Here is a 27,928-nt window from a genome sequence, read left to right as displayed (position 1 = left end):
TTGGGCAGTTTACTTACTGAATAGTAATTGTTTTATTGTGCATGAGAACATTATACCAAAAGCAACTTTAAGCAAATCTATTGCTACATTATTCTATATCTTTCTACTACAGACAAAAGGCATATAATATTAGATTATGCAGCTGTATCATCAAAATATGGACAGAGGGCACATTCTCTCGGTTCTTGTTAACACATTCCTTTGTACGGGTGGTCTTCAGTATGCCGGCTGTCGGGATCCCGGCGCACAGTATACCGGCGCCGGAATCCTGACAGCCGGCATACCGACACTTATTCTCCCTCGTGGGGGTCCATGACCCCCCTGGAGGGAGAATAAAATAGCGTGCACCGTGCCTGCAAGGGGCTCATTTGCGCTCGCCACACTGTCGGTATGCCGGCGGTCAGGCTCCCGTAGCCGGTATGCTGGTCGCCGGGAACCCGACCGCCGGCATACCATACTACACCCCTTTGTACCTTTTAGCCTAACACATACATAAAAAAACATTCCAAGCATAACTTCTCGCATCCATTTTGTTTCCCGTAACCTCAGGTTATCTCATGGAGTATAAGGCACAGCGTAAACAGGAAGTGCTCATGTTATATTAGTACTCGTCATGAAAGGGGTACTTCGGGTGGTCCATCCACCTGTGAAAGCAAAAGATTAAAATAACAACAAAAAAAACAGGAGAAAACTGTAAAATTATTTGAGACTACAGAATAGGGATTATACCATTAATTATATATTTTCATGATTTTTAAGAAAAATCTGATTAGTTGAAACCTAAAAAAAGGAGAGTGGTCTTCAAGACAGACTTTGTCATTTTTACTCTTTCGGTTGTATTTCCAGGTGGACCCTCAAATCTGTATAAATCCGCACGGTACTCTGTTCCCGGTTCAGTTGCAATAGTCAGATTAGGGATGGCCATCGGTAGGTTATCCATCGATGGTCACCATTGAGGGTACCATTGATAGATAACCTCAATGGTGTAAAACCATCTGTAAATAAACCATCGATGGTTTCACCCATCGATGTTCACCCCTGTATTACTTTTAACTGTAATGCGGGCCAATCAGAGCGCCTGGGGACATGGCTTCGCGAGTGTCAGGGGGCGGGGCTAAGCTCCATGCCTTGACACTATGAGGAGAAGGGAGGGGGGGGGGGATTTGGTAGCACTAAACCATTGATGGTGGGAAACCATCTGGTTCTCACCCATCGATGGTAAATGTATTTGACATCGGTCATAGACCATCGAAGATTTTGAATTGTGGTGTAGCTCACACCCTTGATTTCGGGGGCCCATGTATCCATTATGGAGACCCGCTGATTGTACATGGGTGGCAAGAGATATTTTTTTCATCATTGGGTTTCCTTCTTAATGAGGACCTGTCATTTTTGATTGAAAGAAACTAGGGGGGTCATTCCGAGTTGTTCGCTCGTTAAAAATCTTCGCATCGCAGCGATTTTCCGCTTAATGCGCATGCGCAATGTCCGCACTGCGACTGCGCCAAGTAAATTTGCTATGCAGTTAGGAATTTTACTCACGGCTTTTTCATCGTTCTGGCGATCGTAATGTGATTGACAGGAAATGGGTGTTACTGGGCGGAAACAGGCCGTTTTATGGGCGTGTGGGAAAAAACGCTACCGTTTCCGGAAAAAACGCGGGAGTGGCCGGAGAAACGGAGGAGTGTCTGGGCGAGCGCTGGGTGTGTTTGTGACGTCAAACCAGGAACGACAAGCACTGAACTGATCGCAGATGCCGAGTAAGTCTGGAGCTACTCAGAAACTGCTACGAGGTATGTAATCGCAATATTGCGATTACATCGTTCGCTATTTTAAGATGCTAAGATTCACTCCCAGTAGGCGGCGGCTTAGCATGAGCAAATCTGCTAAAATCCGCTTGCGAGCGAACAACTCGGAATGACCCCCTAAATAAGGTATTTAGCGATTTGTTGGCGAGAGCGTCCCGGAGAATTTGTCCTGACCTATCACTACCATGACAAACGTCAATGAATTCTGAGTCATCCTACTCACATTGACATGCTGTCGTAGCGCATGTTTCTGTTCAGCTTCTCCAGAGACCGCATGTCCTCTGCGGAGAGCTGGAAGTCCAGAGCCTGGAATAAACACACACAAATCCACATTACAGAGGGGGTTGTCTGGTTGATTCCATGTTACTCATAGCTGCTGCCACCTGTCATTCTGTCCAGGCTGATGAGCCCGTCTCCTCACTGTGGTGTGCATACCGGTAGTACAGTGATAGAGGCAACCTAATACAGGGGCCACATGAAGACACCCCTGATGTTCCCATGGATGTACTCCTAACCTTCAGAAGAGGCCGCACATTATCCTTACTATCAGTAACAAGTTCACTTGATATTTTGTATCCATGAAAATGTTCTACTCAGAACTCAATGTTCTACTCGGGAGCCAGTTACACTATCAGACTGTGGCTCAGTCATATTGGCTCCCCATACAATCAGATACCCAGGGCTGCTGTCTGGAGGGTTCGTAGCTTGGGCCAGCACTGCTGGTCTGTGTATTCGGGGGCGCCCCTTGGTATTTTGGTTGTGCATCTTCTATGGATAGCTGGTACTTCTATATTATACCTGTCCTGAAATAAATGCTTTTATATTGATCTCTAACGATCGGCAGTTGATTCATTTGCTTCCTACAGTGGATACATTCCTGCACATCTATAAACAGGGATATGTCTTCCTCTTTATATGTCCTCTGCCTCCTACTGGGTCAGCTGAATCTGTCCTGTGTTCTATGCCCACTTAGTACATTCATATGTACAGTCTACCTTGGGTGGCCATGAAGTAATGGCCTGGACTCTCTATCACACCTCATATTAGCCTGAAATGATGGTTGCCCAATCCCTACACAATCCCCAAATAATGGCCCAACGTGGTTCTTGGATCTCCAGCAGCAATGGGTCAGTTTAGAACCCTATAGTTACCTGTAGGTTCTGTTTGATCCTGGATGGGGTGAAGCTCTTGGCGAGTACCACAATGCCCCTCTGCAATAGGTGTCGCATGGCAACTTGGGCGGGCGTCCGACCGAGCTTCTCCGCTATTGCATTCAAAACCGGATCCTCAAGGAGTACTGGAGCGCCCTGACCGATACTGGAGATAGAGATATGTGTAACATTTTGTACAATATATCGAGCAGTGGCTATGAAACTTTTGCTGAAGGTTAGTACTGTCCATTGCCAAGGAATAAACCACTGGTACCAGGACACTAAGAGGGGTATTCAATTGTTTGAAAAGTCAGTTGGGTGTCTGTTTTTTTGCTGTCTATTAGATAGGAAAAAACAGACACCCAACTGACTTTTCAAACAATTGAATATCCCCCTAAGAGTCTACTGTGATCCATGTCTGCATGCACTCGCCTACGCAGTTGAAAATCTTTAGGCTACAGAATTGGTGATCACCCATCGAAGCCATGGCAAAGCCATCAGCAACTGCGCACACATACGCAGCACCAGCGCAATAACAAGGAGCATCGACCGATGGCGTAGACTGGGCGCAGCAGTAGCAACGCTGGCGCCATGTTTGTGTATGTACGTGATCGCAGCTGAAGGCAGATACGTGCCCCGAAAGCGGCTGAAACCTCTACGTTTTTGCTGCCACTCCCGGTTACCTTCCCCAAATGGTCCCTTCCTGCCAATCCCTCTGCGATGTCATCCTCACTGTGAGCAGCATCGCAAAGGCAAATTGACACATGTACGGCGCAGTCTGCCAATAACAGCTCTGTTACGTGAACACCGGCACTGCGCGTAAATAAGAATTAGGTCCTAAATCATTTTCTGCACATTGTGCGCATTTAGCATCTATGCCAGCGATTTGCAGCCAGCACGTCAGGGCACACGCCCCCTCACCTGTGTGTGCCAAGTACTGCAGCACTGTCATTAACCTCTGTCCTCTAATCCTGTTACACTGAAGCGTCTAAGTAAGAGATTACCGGTAATTCAGAGTTGATCGCAGCAGCAAATTTGTTAGCAGTTGGGCAAAACCCTGTGCACTGCAGGGGGGGCAGATGTAACATGTGCAGAGAGAGTTAGATTTGGGTGCGGTGTGTTCAAACTGAAATCTAAATTGCAGTGTAAAAATGAAGCAGCCAGTATTTACCCTGCACAGAAACAAAATAACCCACCCAAATCTAGCTCTCTCTACAAATGTTATATCTGCCCCCCCAGCAGTGCACATGGGTGGTCATTCCGAGTTGTTCACTCGCTAGCAGTTTTTAGCAGTTGTGCATATGCTATGCTGCCTCCCACTGGGAGTGTATTTTAGCTTAGTAGAAGTGCGAACGTAAGGATCGCAGAGCGGCTACAACGTTTTTTTGTGCAGTTTTAGAGTAGCTCAATACCTACTCAGCGCTTGTGATCACTTCAGACTGTTCAGTCCCTGCATTCGCCCAGCCACACCTGCATTTTTCCTGGCACGCCTACGTTTTTCCTGGCACGCCTGAGTTTTTTCGAACACTCCCTGAAAACGGACACGCCCACTTCATGTCAAACACTCTGCGGCCAGCAGTGCGACGGAAAAGCTTCGCTAGACCTTGTGTGAAACTACATAGTTCATTGTAATAGTACATCGTGCGTGTGCAATGCGCCGCATACACATGCGCACAAGTGCCATTTTTTTTGCCTCATCGCTGCACAGCGAACGAATGCAGCTAGCGATCAACTCAGAATGACCACCATAGACTGATGCTGTACTGAGTATCCAGTGCACACAGGAGTCCTATACATTAAATGCCATTGGGGGTCATTCCGAGTTGTTCGCTTGTTGCCGATTTTCACAACGGAGCGATTAAGGCAAAAATGCGCATGCGCATGGTTCACAGTGCACATGCAGTATTTTAGCACAAAACTTAGTAGATTTACTCACGTCCGAACGAAGAAATGTCATCGTTGAAGTGATCGGAGTGTGATTGACAGGAAGTGGGTGTTTCTGGGCGGAAACTGGCCGTTTTCTGGGAGTGTGCGGAAAAACGCAGGCGTGTCAGGGAAAAACGCGGGAGTGGCTGGAGAAACGGGGGAGTGGCTGGTCGAAAGCTGCGCATGTGTGTGACGTCAAACCAGGAACGAAACGGCCTGAGCTGATCGCAGTGTAAGAGTAAGTCTCCAGCTACTCAGAAACTGCTAAGAAATTTCTATTCGCAATTCTGCAAAGCTAAGATTCACTCCCAGAGGGCGGCGGCTTAGCGTGTGCAATGCTGCTAAAAGCTGCTACCGAGTGAACAATTCGGAATCACCCCCATAGACTGATGCTGTACTGCAGACCTGGCCAACCTGTGGCTCTCCAGATGTAGTGAAACTACACATCCCAGCATGCCCTGCCACAGTTTTAGCATTCCCTAATAGCAAAACTGTGGCAAGGCATGATGGGACTTGTAGTTTCACAACAGCTGGAGAGCCACAGGTTGGCCAGGCCTGCTGTACTGAGTATCCAGAGCACACAGGAGTCCTATACATTACATGCCATTGTACATATATTTAAAAAAGGTTTAATACTCAGTATAATTGGTGGATATATGGTTTATAAATATATAGGATAATTTGAACCATATCTCCAGCCCTTCAGTTACCGGCCCCTCACCTACCCACGCTGCATAAAGACTATGGGGGTCATTCCGACCTGATCGCACGCTGCTGTTTTTTGCAGCGCAGCAATCAGGTAACTACTGCGCATGTGTATGCACCGCAATGCGCAGGTGCTTCGTACGGGTACAAAGCGGATCGTTGCTGAACGATGGATTTAACGAAGAATCCGTTTGCACAGCCGATCGCTAGGAGACAGGAAGAAGGCGTGTCCAAGCGTTTGCAGGGAGGGTGTCTGACGTCAATTCCGGGCCCGGACGGGCTGAAGTGATCGCAGCGGCTGAGTAAGTTCTGGGCTACTCAGAAACTGCACAAAACTTTTTTGTACAGCTCGGCTGCACATGCGATCGCACACTTGCACAGCAAAAATACACTCCCTTATGGGCGGCGACTATCTGATCGCAGCGCTGCAAAAAATAGCTAGCAAGCGATCAGGTCTGAATTACCCCCTATACCCCTGCTCAGTTAAGGACTGGTGCATGAAGGGCTTAGGGTTGTGGTCAGCCACCACACAGGTTTGGCTAACCATTAGGGAGTGCATTGTCTGCCCATTGTTAAATATATTGTCAAAGTCAGAAAAATATCTCTACACACACTGCCATATTTGCACCTCATACTGGTCCGTGCTGCGCATGCGTACGCTCTCCCGTACGTGCGCATACTCACAGTCGCGGGCACCCGCAGGCGCATGGTATGCGTATTTACGGTAGAGTTTATGTGATCGTAGCGTGCGACTCAATCGTTACATATTTTCAGTAATAATGTATTTTGTAGATCATGGTCCCTTTGATAGATACTGAAAGTTTAGTTAACATAGCATGTTCCTGGACAGAGAGATTCCTCTTTGTATTGTACGAAGGGTCTAACAGGGGTCATACAGTAGTGTTTGGTACCCATCGGAAGAATATTTAAATAGCAATATTCCGGTGTTGGTTTGGAGCGGATTAATCGCTCGTGCGAATAGTTATGGACATAAGAAGTTTATGTCCATTTACTATTATTTGTTCTTATTTAATCATGCGGCGGGAAACCCAGTATCCCACCCACCTGAACAGTTGGAAGCAGTCACAGCCCACCTGTATGAATCAACCTATGACCTTTTGTTATAATGCGAAGCCGAATTCCTGTGTCCAATGAACAATGAGATTGTAGGGACCATTGAATTGTATTGTGTGTGGGGCATAAATAGACAGGCCGACCATATCCAACTTCACTCTCATCAACGGTTCTCATTGCTGATAATCGGGAGCTGGATATCGAGGTGCATGCGATCGTTTCCCCTTGTGCGTAAGTGTTTCTCCGCAATCATATTGATCTTCTTGTTATTTTGAGCTATTTCTCTCTCTCTCTCTCTCTCTTCTCCTCTTTCTCTCTTATTTTCCCTTAAGACGTAATTGTATTGTATTGTATTTCCTGTGTAGTTATCTGGTTAGTTAGTCTATGTTATATTGTAGTGTATGACTTGTATTGTATTAATTCTTTTTGCAAGTATATCATTCATAATATATATATTAGGCGTTGGACCCTGAGCACGGTATCTGTGTATTTCTTATAGTGTTAAGTATTCTCAGAGCGTCGGTGACGCTGGAACAGATTTTGAGGTAATAAGGTTATACTGTGTTGCATTTACACTCTATCATTACACTAAGGTTTTACTGCACAATACACTGTTTATGGTTTAGATACAAAGGTTTAACATTGTGAGCGTCAGCGCCGCTGGTGATCTCCTCGTGGTCCCGAGCGTCCGCTACGCTATAGCGAATCATTACGTTAGTCGGCAGCCAATAGCGTGCCTGTCTGTGATCTCTTGGCCGTGAGCGAACGTGACGCTTGAGCGTCTCGACTACGGCTAAGCGATTGTTACGCAACGTGCGTACCCTTACGGTACTTCATACGTAAATAGCGTACAGTGTTCTTAGACCTCTTAAAGGGTTTTATATACGATAAATATTTAGCTTTATCAATATATATAGTAAAAACTGATAGTGCATGAATGATAGTGTACCAGATTAATAACAGGAATGTACTGTAGGATAGACCATAGTCCTGTGCAGTGTAATAATGTAAGGAGATGGGTCCTCAGGCAGTGGGGTCCACTGGGGGTTTCTGCTATGCCCCTATTGGCCAGTCCAACCCTGCCCCTGCTAGGGTCAGGGTAGTACACTATGTTGGCAGCTAACTTGCGGGAGCCCTTACTAATAAAATTGTCAATAAGATATGCTGTTGAAAATATTTAAAAATAACACATTATAACATGCAGAGCCCCCTGTACACATTATTCCATGCAGAGCCCCCAGTACATATTATACTACACAGAGCCCCCAGTACACATTATACTACGCAGAGCCCCCAGTACACATTATACCACACAGAGCCCCCAGTACACATTATACCACACAGAGCCCCCAGTACACATTATACCACACAGAGCCCCTAGTACACATTATACCATGCAGAGCCCCCAGCACACATTATATCCCAGTACATTGGCCCTCCTGCGGTCTTGCACAATCTCTGGTGAACCATCGGCTGTCAGCACTCTGACTGGTGGATAGCTCTAGCCATCCACCAATCAGCAATGCTGACAGCCATTAAAGGTCTGGCTGCAGGTTGGGAGGCGGGTAGAGAATGCTGCCTGGCTGCTTTAATTGGATGTAATTCACAGCAACTGGGCAGCATTCTCTACCTGCCTCCAAAGAATCTCCGGAGGAACAAGCCAGCACCTGCTCAAAGGCCCCTAGAATCGTGAGGACCCAGACAGCTGTCCAATGTGCCTATATGTTCAGATGGCCCTAGTTTTATATCTACCAATAAGTCTCATCTCGGCTGGATCCCAGGACGCTGAATCCCACCAGCACTATGTCGTGTGACCTGCAGAACTCAAGCATCTTGCTCTGGCTCAGGTATAAATGGCATTCCACCTATGCAGGGAAGGGGTAAATTAGATTAGACACCTCACAATATGCAGCTTATAAAGCAGCCTTAGACTAATGCTAGCCATACATCAGACCAACTTTCCTCCAACCATCCAACTGACCAACCGTCCAACTTATTTGACCAACTAAAACTCTGCCCCACACACCAAACAAATATATATATATATATATATATATATACACACACACATACATACACTCGTATACAGATGCCAGCTACACATATGTATATTTATATAAACACATCCAAGGAGATAACAGATATACATATCACATACACATATGTACATTAATGCACACATACACTAATATGCATATGTACTGACACTGTATATACAAATTTGGTTCCAGCAAGTGCATACCGTAGTTGGCTCCTAGAAGGGGGCAGAAGACAGTAAGGGAGGAGTGCTGAGGACGAGGGTCTGCGCTGATATCACAACGCGGATGTCAGCAACAGGCAAGGGCTCAGGACGGCAAGTGGCAGGGGACGGATCAGCATGGGGAGAAGATTTACAGTGCAGTCAGGGATAGCGGGCGTCTGCTACTGTTAGGACCCGCAGCCACTACTACTACCTTGTAAGTGAGCCTCTGCTGCAAGACTGTCATGCCAGGAGCCATACGAGAAACCCCTCACTCTCTGCCTCAGCGGCAGTGGAGAAGCCAGTGCGTGACTGGGAGCAGGGGAGCGGCGGGCCCTGCAGACATCAAGGGCCCCGTAGCAGCTGCATCACCTGCGGGCATGGGGACACTTGCTGTAGGTGGTGATCGTGCCTAAAGGGGGGAGGGAGGGGAGGTGCTTGGTGACCTCTAACGGGTTTCATGCTGCAGTCCGTTGGGAAGGCTGACCGCAGGTGCCGGCAGGAGGGGAGGGGGGTTTACGAGAGAGGTGACAGGGAGACTGACGTACAGCAGCAGCTCCTGTCCTTCTCCCGCTCCCCTGCCGGGGTGACACGAGCAGCCCCAGCTGGCAGTGATGGTGACAGAAGTAGGTGGACACTGCTGGCCAGTGTCCGCCTACTTATCATTCAGTTGGGGGGAAAGTTCCCCCACACCTGAACGATCAGTTGGGAAAGATCAAACAGGTTGGTTTGATTTTCCCAACAAGTTGGACCGACCGTTTTTAGGCATTTTTCAGCGTGTGGGAGCAAACGGCTGATTATCGTTTGCTCCCACACACTGCCCAACTATCGTTCAAACCAGCCAACTAGTTGGCTGGTTGGAGCAAGATCGTCTTGATGTATGGCTAGCATAAGTGTAGCAAAGGGAAATGGTAATGAGGGTCATAACATGAAGAGCTTGGTGACCCCCGGGGTCAGGTGGGATTCTCCCAGGTGATAACGCTGGCAAGTACTAGTGTCCCCTCAATAAATACAGGGCAGAGAGTTTATAGCAGAGTATTTCCAAGAGATGATGGATTGTTCAGGAGAGATAAAGGCGTATGTAAAAAGATGACATGATCTATACCATAACATTTTACAGCCGCTACATTACTCATTTACACTCTGCAACAGGTCTTATCTAAAGAGCACATGGCTGAAAAGCCCGAGCTGCAGTGTGTCATTTACTATCACCTGTAGCTTCTATTTTTTTTTTTATTATTAAACCTTAGTCAATAAGCCAAATTATACCATTTTGTAAACTGAAGCCCCTGGCTAGTTTTGTTTGTTGGATGCATTCTCTAGCAGTGTGTATCGAACACTTCCCAGATATGAGGTGTATGGTGGTAGTGTTATATACTGCACCAAGCTTCTGTCAATATCTCAGCAGTGCCACCGGCCACATTACCTGATTGCACACCGGCTTGTGCTTCAGGTCCGGCTTATTCAGGATCAGCTCCAGCTGCCGACGGTTAAAGCGGGAAACGCCAATTGATTTTACAAGTCCGGCGTCTTTACACTTCTCCATGGCCTGTAAAAACATGCTTTAGTCTGCGGCTTACACTTCATCCATATGAGCCATATATAACCTTGTACAAACATGTCGTCACCAGTCCCTTCTACCTATAACTTAGTCTGAATTGATTATGGGGATGATTCAGGTCTGGGGGCAAGCCGAAGCTGTGCGCAGTGTTTGGTACATTGCACATGCACCAGAGCCATACTGCCTACGGTGGTCATTCCGAGTTGATCGCTCGCTAGCTGTTTTTAGCAGCCGTGCAAACGCTATGCCGCCTCCCACTGGGAGTGTATGTTACCTTAGCAGAAGTGCGAACGAAAGGAACGCAGAGCAGCTACAAAGTTTTTTTGTGCAGTTTTAGAATAGCTCAAAACCTACTCCACACTTGCGATGACTTCAGATTGTTCAGTTCCTGTTTTGACGTCACAAACACGCCCTGCGTTCGTCCAGCCACGCCTGCGTTTTTCCTGGCATGCCTGCGTTTTTTCGAACATTCCCTGAAAACGGTCAGTTGACACCCAGAAACGGCCACTTAATGTCAATCACTGTGTGGCCAGCAGTGCGACTGAAAAGCTTCGCTAGACCTTGTGTGAAACTACATCGTTCTTTGTAACAGTAAGTCGCGTGTGCGCATTGCGCAGCATACGCACGCGCAGAAGTGCCTTTTTGCCTCATCATTGCACAGCGAACGAATGCAGCTAGCAAACAACTCGGAATGACCCCCTATGTGCAGTATGGGGCCTAAATCATTGGACGTCGTACAGCTACGGACATCAGTTGATTGACAGTCTGCAGATGTTTGGGGGCGGAGAGACAGCAGCAAATGCGTCGCCTCTGTTTGTGGGAGTGCCAATGCCAGGGTCTCTGATTGAGATTTCCTCGCCTCAGCGATGGAGCTGCGGTGACGTAAGCTTGTGGGTAACTCGGCCGGCTAATGGCGTCGCAGGTGATCTTCTGCTGGGTCCTCGGACGCAGCACTGGATCACACATGCATGCAAGATGCGTCTTCTTACACCAGACACTGCATCATCACATCTGAGCATGATAAATCTGTCCGCATCTGAATCACCCCCTATGTGATTAATGGAAACTGGGTGACAATATTGCTTACCTCTGAGTACCTCCACCACAAATCAGCAGAGTCTCAGATTTAAACAATGTTTTACATTGCACAGCCTGGAGGCCGCGTGAGCCCACTGGTGAATCTCAGCCTTGTGTGGGACTTGTAGTTCTACAACAGATAGTCTCCTACCTCGGGCCTAGTCCACAAACTGCTGTTAATATCCAACTGTCAGAAATACATATAGTTACTCACTTCCCAGGTGTCCCGGATGTCTGTGTTGCTGTAGAGATACTTTCCGTTCTCATCCACTGGTAGTATGTCCTCTCCAGGCTTCAAAATATAATACAGGTAAAGGTCAGAGCTGAGGACCAGGGGCAGTCCCCTCATGGTATCTCACTCGTGTGACTGGAATCAGCCATCACACATATCTGAAACACAATCTTATGTGCCCAAAGACTGTCACAAAATGCAGCGGTTGTTCGACATCAGAATATTCTCATTTAGCAATAAGGACCAGTGGAAAACGCAATGAAACAATGATTAGTGTAGTACCACCGATGCCGAGCTAGGTGCTGTGGTTTAGAGGGCGCCTAAATCACTGAATGAGCACCATAATGCCGGCTGGTTGGAACGATTGTCGATAGTCATTTCATGTGTGGAGGCTTTAGGCTTTGTTATTTATCTGTTTTACCTGTAATATTTGGCTTTATAGACCAGAAACAGGATTTTGACAGTAACAGGATTACCTTCAATCCTACAGGAACGTGAATGAGGAAAAGGTCCAAATAATCCATCTGAAGGTCTTTCAGGGATTTTTCCAGAGCTGGGCGCACCAATTCTGGGGAATGGAAGGTGCTCCAGAGCTGAAAGACAGAAACAGTGCAATGGTTGGTGGATTGGCAGCGCAATATTCTCCATTTCTTTGTGTTTACCCTCAGTGTTTGGAGATAGGCTGAGGCACCAGCCTGCGTTTTCATGACTACGGGTGCAGCAAACTAAATATCAGCTCCCACAGGGGTAAATTTACTAAGATGGGAGTTCTATTTAAGATGGGATGTTACCGACAGCAACCAATCAGATTCTAATTCTCATTTATCTAGCACCTTCTAGAAGATAATACTTTGAATCAGATTGGTTGCTATGGGCAACAACCCATTTTAAATAGAACTCCCATCTTAGTAAATTTACCCCACTGAGTGTAGGTGCTTGTATGCGATGTAACATATAGCACCCACTAAAACCTTTGCTCAGGATGTGAGAACAAATCAATGTCCTATAGCAGGGGTGGCCAAACAGTCGATCGCGATCGACTGGTCGATCGCGATCGACTGGTTGATCGCGATCGACTGGTCGATCGCGGACATGCGACCAGTCGATCGCGATCTGCCGCCCATCCACCCAAAGCCGCGCCTCTCCTGCCTGCCGCCCTGCCCCTCAGTCTGGTCTCCGGCAGTGACGGTGGAGTGTATAGCTCAAATCAGGTGCCGGTTCATTAGCCAATCAGAGCTCGCGGACCGGCGTCTGATTTGAGATATACACACTGCCGTCACCGCCGGAGATCCGACTGAAGGGCAGGGCGGCAGGCAGGAGAAGAGCGCGCTGCGCTCTCCACACATCACGGTGAGCACTACTATGGGGACATATCTGGCACTGTTGGCCACTGTGTGGGCATATCTGTAATCTGGCACTGTGGGGGCATATCTGGCACTGTGGGCACATGGCACTGTGGGGGCATATGTGTATCTGGCACTGGGGGCATATGTGTTTGAGGTTTTTACCTGTGGCGGCCAATGTGTTATTTCATGCGAGACAGTCATTACACTCTGTGCAGCAAGGCTATGTCCCTTTTTTTGTTATACTACGCCCACTTTTTGTTATGCCACGCCCCTTTTTTTTTGCTAAAGTAGATTGCCAACTCTAAAAGTCTGGCCACCCCTGTCCTATAGTAAACTGGACCTGATTCAGAGTTGCAAAGAGCCGCAATCCCGTCAACAAGCACGTGACACAGCCACAGAACAGTTACCTTAGATGTAAACGCCCCATTGCTGCCCACTAGCACCCACATATATAATGACTGCATCGCAGTTAGTTCAGGATTTACATTGGGAATGGCTGGTGGCTTGCATCGTGCAAAAAAACTAATTACCAAGCAGCATGTGTAGGTGAAACGCGTTGTTTCAAATGGCTCTCCTGGTTAAAGAAATGCATTAGAACTCTTGTCACTATACTATACTATACTATAATTTTTACCTTCCCGGTATGGAACAAGTCCTCCCTCCTTATGGTTCCATCTGCAATTTTCTCCTTGATGGCCCGACCCACCTCCACCTCATTACCGTACAAGAAGGCACCATCGATGTGGCGGTACCCAACCTCAATGGCCACCTTTGTACCCTCTCCTGACATGCTTTTTGAGAACTGTGAATACATAAGAATAGCATATGGGTTATAGGAGAAATTACTTTACTGTGCAGAATTGATTTTCTGCCTTCCCAGATTCGCTGCTTGGGTTCATTTTTATACCCTCCTCAAATTTGCGTTCTTGCAATTTCCTGACATCTTCACCCCAAATACCTCTTTTGTATTCGGCCCATCCTCATCGCAGAGGCAACTAAGACACTTGTGGTGGCTTTCATTGTCACCACCCAGGCTATGGAGTCTATTCAACGACGGAGAGGATCCAACAGTTCATTATTCAATTTGCGGGCGTTTTTCGCCTACTTTTGTCCCGATTTGACATGCCAAGACACAAGCATCAAAATTCTAACAAATAAAGGCTTGAAATATCTCACTTTGCATGTAATGAGTCTATAAAACGAGTTTTATGGTAAGAACTTACCTTTGTTAAAACTCTTTCTGCGAGGTACACTGGGCTCCACAAGGATTGGACAATGGGGTGTAGAGTAGGATCTTGATCCGAGGCACCAACAGGCTCAAAGCTTTGACTGTTCCCAGAATGTACAGCGCCGCCTCCTATATCACCCCGCCTCCCAGTACAGGAGCTCAGTTTTTAGTTAACCAGCCCAATGCAGTAGCAGGAAAAGAGACGACAACGGTTAGTAGCCACATACACCACACTCTCACGACAGGAGAAGTGTCAGCGGCTAATGCCATACCAACCCAAAGAAGCTAAGTGCATCAGGGTGGGCGCCTAGTGGAGCCCAGTGTACCTCGCAGAAAGAGTTTTAACAAAGGTAAGTTCTTACCATAAAACTCGTTTTCTGCTGCGGGGTACACTGGGCTCCACAAGGATTGGACAATGGGGATGTCCTAAAGGAGTTCCTTATGGGAGGGGACGCACGGTAGCGGGCACTAGAACCCAGCATCCAAAGGAAGCATCCTGGGAAGCGGCAGTATCGAAGGCATAGAACCTTATGAACGTGTTCCCTGAGGACCACGTAGTCGCCTTGCACAATTGATCAAGGATCGCACAACGTTGGGCCGCCCAAGAAGGTCCAACAGACCGAGTAGAATTGACCGTAATGTGAGTAGGAACCGACAGACCAGCCCTCACATAAGCATGAGCAATCACCATTCTAATCCATCTGGCCAGAGTTTGATTGTGAGCAGGCCAGCCACGTTTGTGAAATCCAAACAAAACAAGGAGAGAATCAGATTTTCGAATAGAAGCAGTTCTCTTCACATAGATACGGAGAGCCCGTACCACATCCAAAGACCGCCCCTTGGGAGACAAATCAGGAGAGACAAAGGCCGGAACCACAATCTCCTGATTAAGGAGGAACGAAGAAACCACCTTAGGTAAATATCCGGGACGAGTCCTAAGAACCGCCCGGTCACGGTGAAAAATCAGATATGGGGAACTACAAGACAAGGCACCCAGATCCGACATTCTTCTAGCAGAGGCAATAGCCAGCAAGAACACCACCTTAAGGGAAAGCCACTTAAGGTCAGCTGAACCAAGAGGTTCAAATGGAGGCTCCGGCAACACCTCCAAAACCACTGACAAGTCCCAAGGAGCCACAGGCGGGACATACGGAGGTTGGATACGCAACACACCCTGAGTGAAAGTATGAACATCAGGTAAAGTTGCAATTTTTCTCTGAAACCACACCGACAAGGCAGAAATATGAACCTTGAGGGAGGCCAGACGCAGGCCTAAATCTAGGCCTTGCAGCAGAAAAGCCAATAGTTTGGCTGTACTAAACTTGGAAGCATCATAATTGTTAGATGCGCACCAAACAAAGTAGGAATGCCAGACCCTATAATAAATCCGAGCAGAAGCCGGTTTCCGGGCCCGCAACATAGTTTTAATGACCCCTTTAGAAAACCCTTTAGCCCTCAAGACGGGAACTTCAAGAGCCACGCCGTCAAAGATAGCCGGGCTAGGTCCTGGTAGACACAGGGGCCCTGAACGAGGAGGTCTTGGCGTTGTGGAAGTAGAATTAGACGCTCCGACGATAGGCCCTGCAGGTCTGAGAACCAATGCCGGAGGAAACACATACGGCAGCCGAAATCTCCATGGCACCGCCAGCACATCCACAAATGCTGCTTGAGGATCCCTTGTCCTTGCTCCGAAGACCGGAACCATGTGATTGTGTCGAGACGCCATCAGATCCACGTCTGGAAGACCCCACTTTTCCACGAGGAGTTGAAACACTTCTGGATGGAGGCCCCACTCGCCGGTATGCACGTCCCGACGACTGAGAAAGTCCGCTTCCCGATTCAGGACTCCCGGAATGAATATTGCCGATATGGCCGGTAGATGGCGTTCCGCCCAACGTAGAATCCGTGAGACTTCCTTCATTGCCAAACGACTTTGAGTGCCGCCTTGATGATTTATGTAAGCCACTGTGGTGGCGTTGTACGACTGTACTTGAACAGTACGGTTCTGAATTAAATGCTGGGCCAGGTTCAACGCATTGAAGACCGCCCGCAATTCCAGAATGTTGATCGAGAGGAGAGATTCCTCCTTGGTCCACCGACCCTGAAGGGAGTGTTGCCCCAACACCGCGCCCCAACCTCTTAGACTGGCATCTGTCGTCAACAGGACCCAGTTGGATATCCAGAATGGACGGCCCCTGCACAGTTGTTGGTCCCGAAGCCACCAGAGCAGCGACAGACGGACCTCCGGAGTCAATGAGATCATTTGAGACCGGATCCGGTGAGGCAGGCCATCCCATTTGGCTAGAATCAGCCTCTGGAGAAGGCGAGAGTAAAATTGAGCGTACTCCACCATGTCGAATGCTGACACCATGAGGCCCTGCACCTGCATTGCCGAATGTATCGACACTTGCGGACGAGAAAGAAAGCAACAAATCCTGTCCTGAATCTTCAGGACTTTCTCCTGAGACAAGAACAACCTCTGGTTGTGAGTGTCCAACAATGCTCCCAGATGCATCATGCTCTGAGCAGGGACCAGGGAGGATTTCTTCCAGTTGATGAGCCACCCGTGGGCTTGTAGAAACCAGACCGTCATATCCAGATGACGCAGGAGAAGATCTGGGGAATTTGCCAGGATTAACAAGTCGTCCAGATACAGCAGTATCCTGACCCCTTGACGGTGGAGTACCACCGTCATCACCGCCACAATACCACTATAAAATTCGATAAAGAAACCTTTTTTAGTATCATCAAATTCCTCACGATGTAAGTGAGGTATGCCAATGAACAGAAAACAATAACACTGAAAACATCTGATAAAGAAACCGCTATATATGTTCTTTCATCCCTCACTGTGTAAGTGAGGTATGCTAATCTATACAAAGAATTTCTTTGCTTAAGATAGTCTGTTTTTTTCATGTGAGTAAAATCTACCATAGATTGTACACAAAAAATAGGACGGTTCCATACACCTTGGTTATAAACCTTGATGGGAATTTCCATCTTCTGTCCTTTTGTGAAGATTCCTGTATTACTTGTAGAATCATTAGTCAAAAAGTTTCTACACATAATTTTCCCCTCCTTATATTTTTCATTTATTCCCGTACTCTGAGATTATCCAAAAAGAAGATCACCTTTGGGAAAAGAGAATTACCCCCACAGGATAAGTATTTTTTGGTCTTTTTCACTTCGTCTTTCCCCCAGACACAGTGGCGCCATCTTCCTATTTACTTTTTTTCTTCAGAGTTTTTACCTTTGTCTGGTCCAAAGGGACGTCTGTCTGGCAAAATCGATGAGGGGGTCTGTAGATGAAGGCTATGGCGTAACCTCGAATGACGACTTCCCGTACCCAGGCATCTGAAGGGGTCTTTAACCATTCCTGGGTATACCCTAGAAGCCGGCCCCCCTCCCTGGGATCCCCCAGGGGGAGGCCCGCCCCGTCATGCGGCAGGCTCATCGGTCTTGGCAGCTGGCTGACGGGCAGCCCAGGCTCTTTTGGGCTTCGGCTCACCAGGTTTGGAAGTGCGGGCCTGCTTATGGTACGCCTGACCTTTTGCTTTACCTGAAGGACGAAAGGGGCAAAAGGACTTACCTTTAGCCTTCGACACAGAAGGAGCGGTATTAGGCAGACAGGCAGTTTTGGCAGTAGCCAACGGAGCGATTAGTCACTAATGCGCATGCGCAATGTCCGCAGTGCGACTGCGCCAAGTAAATTTGCTATGCAGTTAGGTATTTTACTCACGGCATTACAAGGTTTTTTCTTCGTTCTGGTGATCGTAATGTGATTGACAGGAAGTGGGTGTTTCTGGGCGGAAACAGGCCGTTTTATGGGTGTGAGCGAAAAAACGCTACCGTTTCTGGGAAAAACGCGGGAGTGGCTGGAGAAACGGGGGAGTGTCTGGGCGAACGCTGGGTGTGTTTGTGACGTCAAACCAGGAACGACAAGCACTGAACTGATCGCAGATGCCGAGTAAGTCTGGAGCTACTCAGAAACTGCTATGAAGTGTCTATTTGCAATTCTGCTAATCTTTCGTTCGCAATTTTGCTATGCTAAGATTCACTCCCAGTAGGCGGCGGCTTAGCGTGTGCAAAGCTGCTAAAAGCAGCTAGCGAGCGAACAACTCGGAATGAGGGCCTGTGAGGGCCACACACATAACATTAGCCATTGTATTTTTCTTCTATGTATTTATACAAGAACTATATATATATATATATATATATAGATAGATAGATAGATAGATAGATAGATAGATAGATATAGATAGATATATATAGATATATATACATATACACACACACACATTTCAGTCATCATCTTAGAATTTTCCCAATAGACTGCCTAAAATAACCAGGTTATTACATATATAGTGAAATACAGTTTTAATAGGCATTAAAAATAACGATTCTCATTTAAAAGTCAACTAATCACAAGGATAGCAGCATACAAATTAGCAGCATGAATGAAGCAGCATATAGAAGACAATGGTCACATTGAGTCCCGTTATTCACATGGGTAACAATGAACACATGAGCAGCATTAATTTGAGCAGCACAAAAATGCGGACTGATAAATAGAGGAGCAGTGGGGAATTACCAGAGATATAGAACTGTTGTCACAGTTCAAAGCCAGCCTGCGGTTTTTTTGGTACAGGGAAACCCGGGAATCCCCTGCGCCACGCTGTACCGGGATGGTCAGTCCGCCGTTGCTCCTCCGCTCTCAGCCCCTACGTCCACCAACGCGTTTCTTCCTTCCGAGGTCTTTGTCAAGATGCAGAGTGATTGTGTGTGCTGTTGGTGTCAGTGCCTTTAAACCAGTTACAACCAATCCATGAGCAGTGGCCATAGCTGGACCCTATACAATTAATTCCTAACAAAGTCCCATGGTCCTTTGCCAGCCACTGCTCTTTCCTGTTACTTTGTGTCGTCATGGCAACCGCCATATACTTCCAGCTGCGAGTGAGCCTGATGTTAGAAACTAGAGTTAGTGTTCCTTTCATTACCGTGTCCTTGCTATATAAACCGAAGGTGCAAGTCCACCCAGTGTTTAGGATAGTATCCCTGAGGCCAACTTGTTTAACACATACTGGATCACTGTTCTCGCCGCCGGACGCCGTTACGTCACTTCCGGTCGGCGGTTCTTGTATGGATTCAGTATCCTCTGGATAGCGTAATGTCACTTCCGGTGATGATAGTAAATAGCAACAGCATAATCTGCATACCATGTAAAATCAAAATTATCCCCTCTGCTGGCAAAACCACCGGGTACTGTGGGCGATATAAGAATTGGTTTAGAGAGAAAACCTGACCTGTGCCCATGCCCTGGTGATCTAGTGGGATCACCTGTACTGCCAGAGTGTCCACCGCGAGCGCACGCGGCCTGCCTCCCACTGACCGCGCCGGATCGCGATAAAGACCGGGTCCCGCAAGCAGGACCCACTTACCACCTCCCGAAGCACAGCCACGCGATCCTGGAAAACCCCAGACGTGTGTGTCTAACGTGAAGAAAACCGAAGCCTCCACTGTAGGTACCCGGCAACCAGGGCTCGGGAGTGTACAGCGCTGCTGGGGAGAGCTGGAGCTGCAGCAGAGAATGTCAGAAGACATTTACCACCGCTGCTGTCCTTGAAGTCTTCACTTTTTACCTCATAAAAAGCTTTTCTTAGGGTTGCCTGGAGCAGCCCCTCTGTTAAGTGCCTGCTTACTGCAGCACCAACTTACAAAACTGAGCTCCTGTGCTGGGAGACGGGGTGATATAGGAGGCTGCGCTGTGCATTCTGGGAACAGTCAAAGCTTTGAGCCTGTTGGTGCCTCGGATCCAGGGACGTGCAGTCAGGGGAGGCAGGGGAGGCAGTGCCTCCCCTGTCCCTAATCATTAAATTACATAGAAGATACTTATGACACAGATTCTGTGTCATAAGTATCTGTTATCCTTTAAATCATTAAAAACATGTAAAAAAAATGTTTTACACTTGTTAGGAGGCACCGTTCTTGGTGCCTCCTGCGGTCAATATATAAGTGCCGGAAACGGGGGGGGCGGGGCCAAACATCGGACAGTAGAAGCCCATTGAAAAAAGCCAAATAAGCGGCACCCATAGAAGTGCCTCTGTGACAGGGGTGTGCTTTCAGCCCGTGTGAAAGCATGCCCCTGTCACTAACACTGATGTGATTGGGTAGTGGGCAGGGCCGGACTGGCTGCCTAGCACCAAACCACCCCCCATTCCTGGGCTGGCTGACACGAGCAACACGCCCCCTGCCCTATACACGCAACCCCCTGGCCGCCGATCGGCGCAGCTTACCGATTTTTTTGTATTTTTAGATAACTTCACGGAGCCTCAGGCATGCTCTGAGGCTGCCGGCAGCATGATCCAGCTGCCTCCTATTGCACTGAGAGGGCTAAAACACACTACCCGGCTTTTGCCGGCCGGGAAAAAGCCGGACGGCTTGTTCCCGTGCCGGCATTGTAGTTAACAGTGTCCCTTCACACTGCATGGGGCCGGCCCGACTGCCGAGTTGCAGCCGGGTCTCACCACTGGAAGGTCTAGCGGCCAGGCGGCCGCCGGGCCGTCTTTGCAGCCAGTGAACTGTGTGTGTGAAGGGGAGCTTTCACACACAACGGTTTTTTCTGAAGCCGTGTCTGATGCTGCGCATGCGCATCACACTCGGCTCAAAGCCGTCCTGTGTGCAAGACTCTGCCGGTTTCTCCCGGATGGCAAAATCTTTTTGCCATCCGGGAGAAACCGGCCAGTGTGTTACAGCCCAGAGGCTGGCTGAATACATAGGGGGAGCTAGCTGCAGAAGCAGCATGCAGCTCCTCCCAGGCAGATCTACCAGTGGTGCTTTGCAAGAGCTGGCCGGATGTGCCAGTGAAATGTATGAGGGGCCGTTCAAGTCAAAATTACAGCTTTCTGGAATGTCCAGCTCCTCTTCAGCTGTGCTGGTGGTGTGTGCCATATGAGGGGGGCTTACTCATGATGTTGGACAGGTGAGGCTCTGTCCTGATGCTTGTTTAACTGGTGGTGGGGAGAGATGTGTGTGTGGGAATTGTTTAATGCAGGGGAGGGGTGTGTGTGTTTCACTGAGGGGGAGGGTGTGTGTGTGTGTGTGTGTGTGTGTGTGTGTGTGTGTGTGTGTGTGTGTGTGTGTGTGTGTGTGTGTGTGTATTTGACTGAGGGGGAGGGGTGTATGTGTTTCACTGAGGGTGTGTGTGTGTGTGTGTGTGTGTGAGAGAGTGAGTGAGTGTGTGTGTGTGTGTGTGTGTGTGTGTGTGTGTGTGTGTGTGTGTGTGTGTTTCACTGAGGGGGAGGGATGTGTGTTTCACTGTTGGGGAGGGTGTGTGTGTGTGTGTGTGTGTGTGTGTGTGTGTGTGTGTGTGTGTGTGTGTGTGTGTTTCACTGGTAAGGAGAGGGGGGGTTACTGGTGGGGTGGGTCTGTGTCATGTTTCACTGGTGGGGAGGGGGAGTGTGTGTGTGTGTGTGTGTGTGTGTGTGTGTGTGTGTGTGTGTGTGTGTGTGTGTGTGTGTGTGTGTGTGTGTTTACTGGGGATCTGTCATGTCTCACATGGGTGTCTGTGTTTGTCATGTTTTTACTGGGTGGGGGAAGTGTGTGTGTGTCCTGTTTCACGGGGAGAAGAGGGGAGGGTGTGTGTATGTTTCACTGGGAGTCTGCGTGTATTGTTTCACTGTAAGGGGGAGGGTGTGCATGTTTGTCATGGTTTACGGGGGAGAGTGTGTCTGTATGTTTCACTGGGAGTCTGTGTGTGTCCTGTTTCACGTACTTTGTGGGGTGGTGGGGGGGGGGGAGTGTTTGAGGCATGTTCTACTGGGTGTGTTTGTGCGTTTTTAGATCATGTTCCACAGGGAGTACTGGAAGATAGTTTCATACATGTCAATAGTACATATAAAGCATACATGGAACTTCAGGAAGGCAAGGGGAACACGGATATCTTTTATTTACCACACTATGGGGTAAATGTATGAAACTACGATATGGGGGAGGTAGTAGTATCCGCGCACGTTATATGCGCGGATACCATTCCTCCCCACCGTGTATTAATGCGGCGTGCGTGCCCCCCAATGCGGCGTGCGTGCACCCCTGTCCATATCGGTGCTGCTATCTAAAAGATGTGCAGGGCAACGTATGTCCGTTCTGACACCTGCAGCTATCAATTCTGAGAGCTGCAGGTAGAGATGCCCTATCTCAGCAGCAGACTTTTTTTAATTGGTTCTGTAAACAAGTATTTGCAAACCCCCCTTTCAAAATCCTGCGTTTGCCACTGTGCCCCCCCCCCCCCCCCCCCCCACGATCTTATACCAGCAGCTTGAGTTTACAGCCGATTATATGCAGGGAGAGCAGGGTTGCAGTGGAGGTTCTGCCCCCCTCCCAGGACCACCTACCGCCGCCGACTTTCTGTGGCCACAGTAGTGTTCGGGTTCTGGACGGGAGGGGGAAAAGCCGCGTTCTCAGCTCCTCCCCCCAGAGTCAATAATGCAGCCTGTGTGGAATTGGCCAGCCGGAGGGGGAGGGAGGGAGGGCGTTTCTCTCAGCTCCTCCCCCATACTCCCTAATGCTGCCCGTTTGGGACTCCCCAGCTAGAGGGGGGAGGAGGGGTCCATACTTCTCCATGTCCCCTGACGTTCCGAGCGCCAAAACGACCATTGGATGATGTGCAGCAGCAGCACGATTGCCCACGCCACAGGCGCAGGTAGGAAAAACAAAATCCTGGAGTTGTACAAGTGGCAAGTGCTGTTCAGCATCTCTTTTTCTGTCCATTGGCCCCCCTCTCTCTCTTTCTATCTATCTCCCCCTCAGCTTCCACTCTCTCTCCCTCTCTCTGCCCTCTCCCTCCCTCTGCCCACTCTCTCTCTTGTTTACGCTCTCTTCCTTGGCCCCCCTATCTCTCTACCCACCCCCCCCTCTCTCTCTCTCTCTATTCTACCCCCACTTCACTGTCTCTCTCTCTTGCCTTATTCCCCCATGTGTAACTGCTTGTAGTCCCTTTTCCTTGCATAAACTAGTTCTGATTTGGGCGTAGTATGAGTTGCCGGCGGCCGGGTCCCCAGCGGCCAGCATACCGGCGCCGGGATCCCGACCGCTGGCTTGCTGACAGCCGGACGAGCGCAAATGAGCCCCTCTTTTCTCCCAAGAGGGAGGAAAGGTGTCGGTATGCCAGTTGTCGGGATTCCGGCACCGGTATACTGTGCGCCAGGATCCCAACAACCGGTATACTGAATACCACCCTTCTGATTTTTACTTACATACTGGCGTATTGCTATATTTGGTGGTCTCCCCCTATTCCTCCTCCCTCTCTCTCTCATCTCTCCAGTCACCCCCTATTCCTCCTCTCTGCCATCTCCCCCCCCCCCCCATTTCTCCTCTCTCCTGTTTCTCCGCTCCTTCTCCTCTTTACCGTATACCCCTATTCCTCCTCTCTCACTCTCTCTGCAATCTCCTCTATTCCTCCTCTCTCTCTCGCTCTCTCTGCAATCTCCTCTATTCCTTCTCTCTCTATTCCTTCTCTCTATTCCTTCCCCTATTCCTCTCTCGCTGCCTGCCGGCTCCCCCATTCCTCCCCTCTCCCTCTGTGTTGTCTCCCCCCTATTCCTCCTCTCTCTCTCTCCCATCTCCCCCTATTCCTTCTCCCCCTATTCCTCTCTCGCTGCCTGCCGTCTCCCCCATTCCTCCCCTCTCCCTCTGTGTTGTCTCCCCCCTATTCCTCTCTCTCTCTCTCCAATCTCCCCCTATTCCTTCTCCCCCTATTCCTCTCTCGCTGCCTGCCCTCTCCCCCATTCCTCCCCTCTCCCTCTGTGTTGTCTCCCCCCTATTCCTCTCTCTCTCTCTCCCATCTCCCCCTACTCCTTCTCTCCCTATTCCTCTCTCTCTGTCTGCCCTCTCCCCCATTCCTCCCCTCTCCCTCTGTGTTGTCTCTCCCCTATTCCTCTCTCTCTCTCTCCCATCTCCCCCTATTCCTTCTCCCCCTATTCCTCTCTCTCTGTCTGCCCTCTCCCCCATTCCTCCCCTCTCCCTCTGTGTTGTCTCCCCCCTATTCCTCCTCTCTCTCTCTCCCATCTCCCCCTACTCCTTCTCCCCCTATTCCTCTCTCTGTCTGCCCTCTCCCCCATTCCTCCCCTCTCCCTCTGTGTTGTCTCCCCCCTATTCCTCTCTCTCTCTCTCTCTCTCCCATCTCCCCCTATTCCTTCTCCCCCTATTCCTCTCTCTCTGTCTGCCCTCTCCCCCATTCCTCCTCTCTCCCTCTGTGTTGTCTCTCCCCTATTCCTCCTCTCTCTCTCTCTCCCATCTCCCCCTACTCCTTCTCCCCCTATTCCTCTCTCTCTGTCTGCCCTCTCCCCCATTCCTCCCCTCTCCCTCTGTGTTGTCTCCCCCCTATTCCTCCTCTCTCTCTCTCCCATCTCCCCCTACTCCTTCTCCCCCTATTCCTCTCTCTCTGTCTGCCCTCTCCCCCATTCCTCCTCTCTCCTTTTGCGTTGTCTCCCCCTATTCCTCCTCTCTCCTGTCTCCCCCTGTTCCTCACGTCTCCATACTTCTCCTCTCTCTTCCATCTCCCCATATTCATCCTCTCTTTCCCATAAATGTATATAAATTGACAATTGCCTTCTGCTCATCACAAGTTTGGCGGGGGCATTGCCAGTAGCGGGCTTTGGCTCAGCGGCTGTAGGAGTCAGCGGTACTCAAAGGACATTACAGCTGCAGTGCCTCACCAGCCACTGAGCTCACCGCACGCCACTGCTCGGATCAAGATCCTACTCTACACCCCATTGTCCAATCCTTGTGGAGCCCAGTGTACCCCGCAGCAGAAAATATATTAGTTTTACCTTTTAAGTTGAATTACTGAAATAAATGCACAGTATTCTAATTTTCACCTGTATGCTGAGCGGCCCTTAGCATGCGAGTGACAGCAATTAAAGCTGAATAAGGACCTCTGATGCTTTACTTTGCTAGAAGGACAGTTACAATAAACGTGACCAATAGAGCGAGCTACAGCGTGCCCTATTATAAAGGCGGGTGACAGCAATTAACGCTTTCTGTGAGGACGCACCACTTTCATGCTTAATATATATAACATTTCATGTCTTTCAGTCACCTATGGATACACGTCAGGGGCCACATGGGAGGCTCTCTAACTTTCAAAAGGGCCACACATAACATTACCCCTAATCACAGTAGTAACATGTATTACACCGATCTGTAATAACATATCAGGAGGTAATTTAAACAAGATATACAGTACACAGCACGACTAACAAATCTGACCATGTAGCAAGAAGCAGCCAGGGGCCACAGGTGGCAGCTCAGGGGGCCACATGTCGCCTGTCACTGGTTTAGACTTTAAACTTTTGCAATGTCTTTAACAGAGTATCCGGCCCATAGATCTGCAGTAATGATAGACCGTGAATAGGTTCACACTACAAGGTCAATATGCAAAGGACGATGGGTAAAAAAAGGTCGACAAGGTCAAAAGGTCGACATGTAAAAGGCGGGCAATGCTTAAGGTTGACAGGTGCAAAAGGTTGATATGACAATGGCCCACAGAAGTTTTTTATTTTATTTTTTCAACTTTTTCATACTTTACCATCCACGTGGACTACGATTGGGAATAGTAATCTGTGCCAAGCGCAGAGCGGGTAGCGGAGCCATGTACCTAAGGGGTGATTCAGATCTGATCGCTGTCCTGCGTTCAGATAGTCGCCGCCCCCAGGGGGAGTGTAAATTCGCCGTGCAAGTGTGCGATCCCATGTGTACGCCGAGCTGCTAAAATCCACTGTGCGCAGTGTGTGCGCAGCCCAGGACTTACTCCTCCAGTGCGATGTGAACAGGCCGATCGGGGTCGGAGCTGACGTCACACACCCTCAATGAAAACGTTTGGGAACGACTGCGTTTTTCCAGACACTCCCAGTAAACGGCCAGTTACCATCCACAAACGGCCTCTTCCTGTCAATCACCCATGCAATCAGAATTTTCGCACCATCCCGTCACTGACCGGCGGTGCCCGTTGTTGTTGGCCAACACGCGTGCGCATTGTGGTGCATACGCAGTTAGGATCAGATCATCCGCGGTGCAAAAATGCGCAGCAGCGATCAAGTCTGAATCACCCCCCTTGCCTGAACCATGACGAGTGAAGCGAGCCACGCGGTACACTAACTGGGGTCACGTGATTTAAACATGCACCCAAAAATGCAAAAAAAAAAGTGTCGACCTTTTGACCCTGTCTGACTTTTTTTGTCGACCTACTGACTGTCTAAGAGGTTACTGTAGATTTAATGAACCAAACCCCTTTTACAGGAGGTCCTTGTCCTCCCTGAGCTGGCCCTAGGACACCTGCACTTTTGTTGGACCTGTTATCCTCCTCTTCAAGAAAAACAAAGGGATTTCTCCCACGCACTCTGCTGGCTGTTAGTAACAAGAACTATACACTATGTAATAATAGAAAATTTAGAGCTCTTCATTACATATGTTTTGCAAAAGATATGATAAGCCTCCAGGCCACTTCACGGCTGCTCTATTGCTGGAGGTCCCTAAAACTAAGCATAAGTCCAGGGCTTGGACCCCACAAAGTCGGCTCAGGCCCAACCACCCCAGGGCAGCACACCATTGAGAAACTATAGTGTTAATATGTGTGCTGCCCTGGGGTGGTTGGGCCTGAGCCGACTTTGTGGAGTCCAAGCCCTGGACTTATGCTTAGTTTTAGGGACCTCCAGCAATAGAGCAGCCGTGAAGTGGCCTGGAGGCTTATCATATCTTTTGCAAAACATGTGTAATGAAGAGCTCTAAATTTTCTATTACATAGTGTATAGTTCTTGTTACTAACAGCCAGCAGAGTGCGTGGGAAAAATCCCTTTGTTTTTCTTGTCTAGAGTAACCCCCTCCCGCAGCACCTGAGAAATGTTACCAACTTGATTAGAGCAGTTTGCCATTATTTACTGCTATCCTCCTCTTCAGACAGACTCCCCTCCTCTATATGTTGGTGTCGTTGAATGAATAATGAAAACCCAGGGAGTGTCACACTCACCTTTTCAGGTGCATACGTCCCAAATCCGATAACTGGAATTCTGTGGCCATCGTTCAGAACAGCGTAGGGTTCTACCACGGCCATGATTGTGTCTCTGAGTCAGGATCAGCAGTGGTGTAATAGTCAGAGCTTGGTCTACCTGTGTACAAAGTGGAGTTTCACCCCCTCGGTAATGTTGCTAGAGATCAATACTGTGCAGCCTGTAAGATACAAGGGAGACAGTGCTGTCAGGCTGTGCTTATGGAGATAGTAACACAGCACATTCTCTCCTCCTCTATAAAGCCCCAGAGCGTCTGCATTTAGGCTGGGCCTGGCAACATTCCAACCCCAGCCAGGATGCGGAATGTATGTTCAGCAGGGTGGGAGGATTAAACCACAATAGCAATAATCTGGTTGTTATTATTATTATTATTAGTTTCATATATAGCGCAGCAAATTCCGTTTAACTTTATAATTGGAAATGGTAAAGTTTTAAATTTGGATAAAAATAAAACTGGATAATAACAGTCATAGGGGGGAGTCTATTGGGCGTGAGAGTTAGTGCCGGAGTCCCAGGACAA

The 27,928-nt window shown here is 48.6% G+C and overlaps 1 protein-coding gene across 2 annotated transcripts; it reads right to left on the bottom strand.

Annotated features, from left to right (window-relative positions):
- LOC134933691 (aldo-keto reductase family 1 member C15-like) lies at nt 1-27,672 on the bottom strand. 2 transcript variants are annotated; one of them, XM_063929069.1, is made up of 9 exons: nt 27,369-27,672; nt 13,754-13,921; nt 12,250-12,366; nt 11,756-11,833; nt 10,330-10,452; nt 8,417-8,529; nt 2,960-3,125; nt 2,032-2,114; nt 1-644 (listed from the first exon to the last, which is right to left on the bottom strand). In XM_063929069.1, the coding sequence occupies exons 1-9, from the start codon at nt 27,450-27,452 to the stop codon at nt 602-604; spliced, it is 975 nt and encodes a 324-aa protein (XP_063785139.1). In that variant the 5' UTR covers nt 27,453-27,672; the 3' UTR covers nt 1-601. The 2 variants fall into 2 exon arrangements, with proteins under 2 accessions (XP_063785139.1, XP_063785140.1); XM_063929070.1 differs by lacking the exon at nt 27,369-27,672 and adding an exon at nt 18,939-19,192.
- Nucleotides 27,673-27,928: the final 256 nt, after the last annotated feature.

The sequence above is a fragment of the Pseudophryne corroboree genome, chromosome 6 (assembly GCF_028390025.1).
Source record: "Pseudophryne corroboree isolate aPseCor3 chromosome 6, aPseCor3.hap2, whole genome shotgun sequence".
NCBI classification, from domain to species: domain Eukaryota; kingdom Metazoa; phylum Chordata; class Amphibia; order Anura; family Myobatrachidae; genus Pseudophryne; species Pseudophryne corroboree.
The sequence above is the reverse complement of the archived record's forward strand: the minus strand, read 5'-3'. Positions and strand labels throughout refer to the sequence as shown.

Coding starts and splice junctions, on each gene's coding strand:
- LOC134933691 (XM_063929069.1), bottom strand. CDS start 27,452: ATGGCCGTGGTAGAACCCTACGCTGTTCTGAACGATGGCCACAGAATT. Junction 10,453..11,755: donor ACATCCGGGACACCTGGGAA/GTGAGTAACTAT, acceptor ATGTTTTTACAG/GCCATGGAGAAGTGTAAAGA. Junction 8,530..10,329: donor ACAAGCCGGTGTGCAATCAG/GTAATGTGGCCG, acceptor TTCCCTGCATAG/GTGGAATGCCATTTATACCT.